This window comes from Cynoglossus semilaevis, chromosome 8, assembly GCF_000523025.1.
Source record: "Cynoglossus semilaevis isolate Cse_v1.0 chromosome 8, Cse_v1.0, whole genome shotgun sequence".
Classification (NCBI taxonomy): Eukaryota; Metazoa; Chordata; class Actinopteri; order Pleuronectiformes; family Cynoglossidae; genus Cynoglossus; species Cynoglossus semilaevis.
The window spans coordinates 13991096-13999669 of record NC_024314.1 but is presented as its reverse complement, the minus strand read 5'-3'; the positions used below and the strand labels follow the sequence as shown (position 1 = coordinate 13999669).

The 8574-nt window shown below is 43.9% G+C and overlaps 1 protein-coding gene across 1 annotated transcript; it reads right to left on the bottom strand.

The window, feature by feature from the left end:
• Positions 1-2191: 2191 nt before the first annotated feature.
• LOC103382282 (serine-rich coiled-coil domain-containing protein 2-like) lies at positions 2192-8568 on the bottom strand. Its single transcript, XM_008315016.3, has 15 exons — positions 7886-8568; positions 7660-7812; positions 7415-7582; positions 7257-7330; positions 6959-7108; positions 6454-6544; positions 6269-6350; positions 6071-6193; positions 5840-5960; positions 5002-5079; positions 4667-4753; positions 4263-4385; positions 3859-3955; positions 3587-3626; positions 2192-2330 (listed from the first exon to the last, which is right to left on the bottom strand). The coding sequence occupies exons 1-15, from the start codon at positions 8550-8552 to the stop codon at positions 2285-2287; spliced, it is 2100 nt and encodes a 699-aa protein (XP_008313238.1). The 5' UTR covers positions 8553-8568; the 3' UTR covers positions 2192-2284.
• Between the last annotated feature and the right edge of the window lie 6 nt (positions 8569-8574).

Here is an 8574-nt window from a genome sequence, read left to right as displayed (position 1 = left end):
TGCTGAAGCTGCTGCTGCTGAAACTGAAGCTGCTGATGCTGCTGCTGCTGAAGCTGAAGCTGCTGATGCTCCTCAAAGTCAAAGTAAATTTTCTTGAAACCAAACCCTCCCACAGGGGAGAGAGTGCTGCTCTTTTAGAACAATCACTGCCACCTTGTGAATCAGCAGCATCTGGACTGAACTGTTGGTCGTCCAGACCATCACACCATCATAAATGACATCATGTATAATAATCTAAACATCTGCATCAATCTGATCTGCACTCAGCAGCAGACAGCCTCCAACGTGATGAAACTGCAGCTCAGATGACGAGTGAATTGACTGGAAGGAAACAGTGAGATGTTGAGTTCCAGATAAAGGCCTTTTCCAGTGTTAAACCAGAAGAAAATTGCCAGTAGGTGGCGCTATGACCTTCATATTCAACTACTTAATCCTATTCAGGGGCTGCGTGGTGTCTGGAGCTAACCCCAACAGTCATTAGACCGTGAGGTGGACCAGCTCCCTGGACAGTTCCATTCACACTAACATTCACACCTGTGGTCAGCTGAGGGTGAACAGTTAACCGAGTCGTGCATCTTTTTGATCTGTGAACTTTAGAGCAGTGGTGTCAAACTCATTTTGGTTCAGCGGCCACATTCAGCCTGATTATCAAGTCTACCAGACCAGAGCAGTAACATAATTACCTGTGAATAACTAAATGTACATGTTTTCACCCTTAGTCTTCATGTAAATAAGAACAAGTGTATTAGATAATATTCATTTTCAATGAAATGTCATTTGACAAAACATCTCTGACATGAAGTTGGAGTGCATTTTTTCACTTTCAAAATTCATCAAGCGGGCTGTATTAAACCAACTAGCGGGCTGATTTGGCCCGTGGGCCGTATGTTTGACACCCCTTGCTTTAAAGAGAACGAGGAATCAAACCTTAAAGTAAGGCATGAGCTTTAACCACTTCTTCCACTGTGTGACCGTGAAGTACATTCATGTTTATTACCGTCAGCTGTAATTCAGTTCTAGATGTGGAATTAAACAACAACACCAACATTTGATCTCATTTCAAGTATCTACAGCTTCAGCTTCTTCTGCTGATTTAAATACATTTCACAGCTCCAACACACTTCAAATCTTTACCTTTTTCCATACATTAAAATAGTTTCTTCACTAGTGCCGAGTAGTCATTTTAAAGGTGCTGTAGGCAAGTCATCTGCTATTGCTACGTAGCGTCAGTTAGCAACTGTTGGTCAAAATGAGCCTTAAAGCGGCAAACGTCACAGTAAACTCACAGAGGAAACGTCTGAAGGCCTTGAATTCACAGGTAGCAAAATTTTGTTGATGTTTTAAAAACAAGTCAAGCTAAAAGAGAGACTACTGTTACATGCTAATGTTACCTGCACTTTGATCAGCTAGCTATAGCATGAAGGCAAGTTTAAGCCTAAACAAGTAAAGCTAACTAAGACAGGGTTTTTTCTTATTATTATCAACTATGCCTAGAACCTAACCAAAAGTTTTGTGTTTCTAATGTCAAAGATAACTGCAGTTCAGCTACATCTAGTTAGGATTACTATAGTATTACTTATACTATAAAAATGAAGTCTGAGAGGTTGACGATGTGAGTGTTTTTGATGTATGAAAACGACAAAGTTAAATCAAGTTTCATTTTGGGTAACTATTTTACCCATAAATATGTTATGTCATAAATAACTTTTAAATAAATTTCACTTTGTTCCTCTGCTGAGGAGGAGGTCTGGTCTGGACGTCAGAGTGACCACAGTCTGCCTGGACCATCTGTCAGATCTCTGTCAGTGACTCTTGGGTTTGGGGAGGCGGGACGTCACGGCCCTGGTTCTCGGCCTCAGCCCTGACCTGATGTTGTTCTCTGGGTTGTGAGGCATCAAAGGCTGCCTGGAGGACATTGTCTTTGGAGGTGGAGCAGCTGCAGAGCTCTGAGGGAGGAGAAGGTGGAGTTTGGACGGTGGAGAGATCTTCTGGAGTCTCCTATCTTTACTCCATGTCTTCCCATCATCCTCAGCTAAAGAGCCAGTGTTGACCTGGAGGGTGTGAGCAGGGTGGGCTGCAGGAGTTTCAGCTTTAAGTAGATCTTGGTTTGGAAGTGGAGCTTGGACTGTGAGGAGAACCTGGTCTGGAGGTCCAGCTGGGTGTGCAGCAGGAAGCGCTGTTTTTAATGTTGGTCGGGTTGTGAATAAATCTGAGGGTTGTTCTGGAGGAGTGGTCTGATGGATAGGTGGAGCGTGGTGCTGCGTGATGCTGGAGATGTGGGTCGTCAGTAGGTCCTGATGGTCCTGACTGGTGGAGTGAAGTATCTGTGACTGGACAACAAGGAGAAAAAAAAAGTTCTTTACTGGACTGATGTATCTGATTTACTACCTCATCTGGAGATGTCACAGGTTTGAGCCCCAAAATTAAACTGTGGCTCCCCCTTCCTGCACCTGCGCTCCATCACCATTTCACTATTAATAGTTCTGTAGAATTTTTCAGCAGAGAAAACATTTCATCTTTGGTCACGTTTTCCTTCATCTCTCTGCTGAAAAACACCGTCTCATCTGCGGGTTAAAATCAACACACAATTCTGACTGTCTTCTTAAAGTATCAGGAAAACAAGCATCTAACCTAAATTGGGATAACAGTGCCCCCTGCTGGAAATGATGGTACTAACTTTTTTACATCCCAAGTTTGAAAATAGTTTGGATGGTTTTTTTGAGCATAAAAGGAATCGCTATTACTTCATCAACAAACTAATCCACAGTGACAGGTTCTACGTCCACGTTAAATTCTTTAGCAACAAAAACAGTTCTAAAGGACAAAACAGTTCTAAAGGAAAACCCATGTCTTCTTCTGTCCCTTTGACTAATAATACTAGTACAATTTTGCTTGTTAAACAGTTAGCCCACAGATTTTAAGAACGCTCAAAAGAAATCAGCGGGTAACGCAGTTCCCTTGCGTGCTCCATTCCAGACTCGGTAGTTTCTATGCGCCATGTACCATGTACAGGGCTCTCTTACAAATTCACTACATTAAATAAATGATAAATATATCCACAGATATTATTGATGGTTTTAAGACTAAACTGTTTGTATTCAGACAAACGCAGGTTAGAATAGAGGTAAACACAGACCCTGTGATTTCGTCATGTCATCTCTAAATTAGTTAGTTAAGTTACTTTTAAATGTGTTTTAATGAAGTCATTAAGTGTTTTAAAAGTCATTAGCTTTGTCCTCTGCACATATATAAGTCAACACCGACATCTAGTGGTGGGGGGTAACATTGCAGCTTGGCTGTTCTCAAAGGATGCTTCATAACGTGGAGGATGGAATACAAGTCATCAAGAAAACATGGAAAGGAGCGAAAAAGTAAAAGAAAAAGGAAACAAAGGAGAGAAAATTAAAAAGAAGATGACGATAAAAACCAAAAATAAAACCAATCTTTTGTTTAGAGATTGCTTTAGTCATAATGTAGTTGTTTTTATATTTCCTGCTGGTGGACAAATAACTGCAGAAAAAGGAGATGAAGAGAGGGTGAGGAGAACCATGAAGAGGAAGACAAAGGAGACAAAGTGTTACTGTACCAGGCTGTGTCACTGAAATAAAGCACCAGTTTCTCCACTCCTTCATCGAGAGCAAAGGGAAGAAGAGGAGAGAGGAGGAAGAGTTAGGAGACGAGCACATATGAACATCCACACAGTAAGGTGAAAAGGGGGGAGTGAAGGAAGGAGGAGAAATGAAGATGACATCTAACAGACTGGCTGAGCTGTGTCCTGAGAAGACAGACGAAGATCTAAGACAGTGGAGGTAGGATCTGAGATCTCAGGGGTGGGGCTATAGCAGTCATGTGACTCACTTCTTTTAGCCAGGTGGGAGGGAATAGCAGGCCTGGCCCTCACCCTGTAAGGAGAAGAACGCTGATACTGCCAAGGAGGAGAGAGGAAAGGAAAGGCCTGAGAAAAAGGAAACAAGGAAGTGGCATGAGGAAGGAAAAGGACAAGGTAGGAGAGGAGAGAAGCCGATGAAGAGGCTGATTTTGAACATTTCAAAAAAAACAAAAAAAAACATAGGACAAAATAATTCTAGAAACATCTAAACACACACAAACACACTGTATTTTCCTCCCACCCTGACTCCCTTTCAAAAACAGGAAGCAAACACAGGTGTAAAAATCAAGGACTTTTAAAAGTAATGTTTTAACTTTAAAAGTAATCCCTTAAGATGTTATTTTGATACGCAAGTGTGTTCGTGACCTCTGACCTGTTCTCTCCTGACCGCCTGCGTCTTCACTCTGTCTCGCTCCATCAAACCGGTCTGTGTGTGTCGATCCATCTTTCCTGTCGTCTCCTGGCAACCACAGCCGGCAGTCACTGAGGGAACAGTCTGTGCCGTGCACACACACACACACACACACACACACGAGGATGACGGTTATTAGAGGGGCCAGAGGGCACCACTGGTGGCTGTGTGGTCAGCAGACAGACACTGTGGTCTGAGTGATGGTGTCAGGACAGAACAGTAACTGTACGACTGTATTAATGTATAAACCACATCACAATAACCGACTCAGGGTTGATGGGATGGTTTTAATAATAATATTTTCAATAATAAAAACAATGTCTTGCTATCGTTATCATTGTGTGTTGTTAGACACAGACACTGACCAGCTGCAGTGTGAGCTGAGCGATGGTTCTGTCTCGACTTCTCAGCTGCTCCCTGAGCTGCAGCACCTCCTGCTGGAGAGCCTTCACCTGCTCACATCAAACAAAAGAGGTCAAACTTTGTGTCTTTACTGACACAATTATACCGATGACGAATGAATCCCCTGGAATATAGATATCTTATTAAGTTATGAAACAATGTATAATATAACACATTATACAATAGTATAATTGTACAATTATAACAGAAAAACACAATCTTAATGAACCTGGAGTTACACTCATACTGTGGAATAAAGAAATTAGAAATGAAGTCAAGAGACAGAGTTGCTGCTGACCAGAGTGTCAGAGCTCTGAGACGAGTCGTTGACCTCAGGACTGTCCATGGTCAGAGTGTTATCGTCCACTTCCTCTTCCTGAAAGAGAGGAACACCCTGAGAACTTTGTCTACAAACATGAGACAGAAGTACATTTGCTGTGCATGCAATATTTTTCAACAACAGACAGAAGTGACCGTGAAAGTGTTTTAACAGTTTTTAAGATGATGAGGAGGTGGTGATGTAGTAGTGATGTAGTGGTGATGACGTAGTGATGTAGTAGTGATGTGGTGGTGATTTAGTAGTGGTATATTGGTGATGTATTAGTGATGTAGTAGTGATATGGTAGTGATGTAGTAGTGATGCGGGGGTGATGTAGTAGTGGTGTAGTAGTGATGTAGTAGTGATGCGGTGGTGATGAAGTAGTGATGTAGTAGTGATGTAGTGGTGATGTAATACTGATGTAGTAGTGATGTGGTGGGGATGCAGTAGTGATGCAATAGTGATGTGGTGGTGATTTAGTAGTGGTATATTGGTGATGTATTAGTGATGTAGTAGTGATGTGGTGGTGATTTAGTAGTGATGCGGTAGTGATGTGGTGGGGATGCAGTAGTGATGTGGTGGGGATGTAGTAGTGATGTAGTGGTGATGCGGTAGTGATGTGGTGGGGATGCAGTAGTGATGCAGGAGTGATGTGGGGGGGATGTAGTAGTGATGCAGTAGGGATGTAGTTGTGATGTGGTGGGGATGCAGTAGTGATGCAGTAGGGATGTAGTTGTGATGTGGTGGGGATGCAGTAGTGATGTGGTGGTGATTTAGTAGTGATGCGGTTGCGGTGGTGCTGCCGTTTCCTCCTCACCTGCAGCAGTAACATCTGCAGAAACTCCAGCTGTGATCGCACTGCAGAGCAGTCATCAGCCAGTTCCTCCACATCTACACCCAGAACAGCGGGAGGCGCTATGAACGATGACAGCAGAGTCCTGAGCAGAGGGCAAAGAAGGAGAAAACAAATACTGAGTATTCATACTGCATCCCTGCTGTTACAGTCACATCAACTTTTTAAATCTGGTATAGGAGGATAATCTCTCACCCAGAAGATGATCTGGTGATAAAAGACCTTGAAGGACAAAGGTCAAGAATGATGTCACCATCCCGACATATATCTGTCCTCTTGTTTCCTGGATCCTCGGTGAGTTTGTAGCAGGTGAAGTCACTGAGAGGACAGAGAAGACACCCGTGTGACTACGGTCTTTGTGAACACTCATGTTCAGCAGAGGACGTGTCTTACCCATCTTCATTCTGGACATCATTTGTCCCCCAGCAGAGCTGTCTCCTCCTCCACTCAGCCATGTGGGACATTCCATCTCTGTCTGCAGATGACAGATCAAGGAAAAAGATCCAGAGAAGACATTTAATGCTATAATGAGTGTGTGTTAGTGTGTGTGTGTGTGTGTGTGTGTGTGAACTCAGTACCACTGAGAACAGAGGCGTCTTCTGTAAAGTCTGTGTCCAGCATGAGGTCATCGTCCTCCAGATCACAGGTGTCCAGGTCTTTCAAGATGTCCTGAAACACAGACAGAGACAAATATATATTTGTGAGTATCAGATGGATGTCTACACAGAAGCTAAATAGGAACTAAAGGGAAAGGGAATATAGAAACTGCAGTGCTTAGAAAAGCTGCTGTAAGACACAGTACAAACACTGGAGGGAGACAGAGGCCTTAATTTGGAGTCGCGCTCTTCAACATGTGACTGGTTAGACTCGTGATGTCTGAGTGAACGGACTTCTGTGACCTCTGTCTCCAGAGGCTTTCTGAGGATAATACCTGAACACTTTCTACAGGGAGGCTCTTATTGGGATTTTAACCAGCATAACGTCACTACAAACATCATTTAAAAAAAAGTTTCAATCTTTAATCTTCAAAGCTTTTTCTTTTTATCAGTTTCCGAACACACTGACATTTACAGAACTGTTTACCTCAGAGTCAAAGTCCTCAATATGTTGGCTGTTACAGTTGATGGAAGCGGAGTTGGCGCCCCCCAGTGGCTCCAGATCCTCCTCGTCCCACATGTAGGTTCCTGCAGAGCCGCAGGAGTCGGAGGGGGACAGGTCCAGAGAGGAACCACCCTGAAATAAAAAAAAGAAAAAAAAAAAAAAGATTGGAGATTTTCTCGTTTGTATGTTGGGAATGTGAGGACAATTTCCAATCAGTTGACTAGTTAAATTGTTTTATTTTATTTTCAGTCCTTGATTTCCTTCTTTTCAGTCACGGTACCTGCTCGTGATAATCCGTCTGACTCATCTTTCTCTGGTGTGACAGTAGACTTACATGACGCTGCGTGTCGTCACCTGCAGACAAAGAAAATCATTTCATCTGGGTTTTGATTTTACTCTGTCATTGTCTCTGCTCTGTGCTCTGGTCACATGACTCACTCTTTAACTTCAGACCAGCCCAGTCCACACCATCCTCCAGAAAACACAGACCCGATGCCTCTGTGACACCGTTAACACTGGTCTTGTCATCATCAAACCTGGCACACGATTGGTCAAGTCCTGAGTCATCTTCATCATTTTTGGGAGAGAAGAGTAAAATTTCAACTCCTGCAGACAAAGACAAACAAAGGCTGGATGATGGACATAGATCTGAGTGACCAGTAAAAGAGCTGACTGTTATTTACCCAGGTTGTCAAAGTCATCCATGTACTCCTGACTGGTGTCATTTCTGTCCAGAGACGAGGTGGAGGACAAGGACATGTCCTCCAGTGTCTCCCCAACGATGGACACAGGCTCTGAGGACAGGACATCTTTCTCTGGAGACTCAGCAGGAGTTTCTGTGAGGGGTAGGTATTTAAGTAATGGTTCAAGAATCCGCTGGTCATTTTTACACAGAGAACAAACTCATACCTCGGCTGTTTTCTGTTGGAGAACTTATCTTGACTGAATTGAGCTCTGATGCAGTAGCAGACATCACCCGTAGGGGGCGTGCCTGCTTTAACAGCATAGGACGTGACAGTTTGTAGCTGATACCGCTGGGCTTAGAAGCGGGGCCAAGCGCAGGTGAGAGGGGCTTCTTTAAGGCAGATGGGGGCAAACCTGACCTCCCTGTAGCTTTGAGCCCACCCCCTGACACCTGCCTGGTTACAGGGGACTTTTTACCACCTTTGGGCGGGGCCTGGATGGAGCACGGAAGGGCAGTGACCGTGAAGACAGGCGAGGGCTGTTTTTGTACCTGGGTGAGGCTACGAGAACTAATGCGATCTTTTTCAGTCAGACGAACGGCAGACACTGAGCCCAGGCCGTCACTGGAGTGTGAGCGACCTGCTGGTGTTTTCTTTTGAGAGGGAGAAGTGGTTCGAGAACCAGAACCAGAACCAGGACCTGGCCTTAAAAATCTCTGAGTGTGCCTGAGAAAGCTGTCGGTACTGCTCCGAGGTCTGAGTCCAGAAAACCCATTTGCGACATGTTTTGTGTCATTATTCAGTTTGGGAGCAGTCTGGACCACCTTGGAACCATTTTTGGGAAGAGGAAGAGTTCTGGCACTGTGTTCCAGTGATGGTGATTGCACTTTCATTGCAGACTTTGTGTTTTTTGGC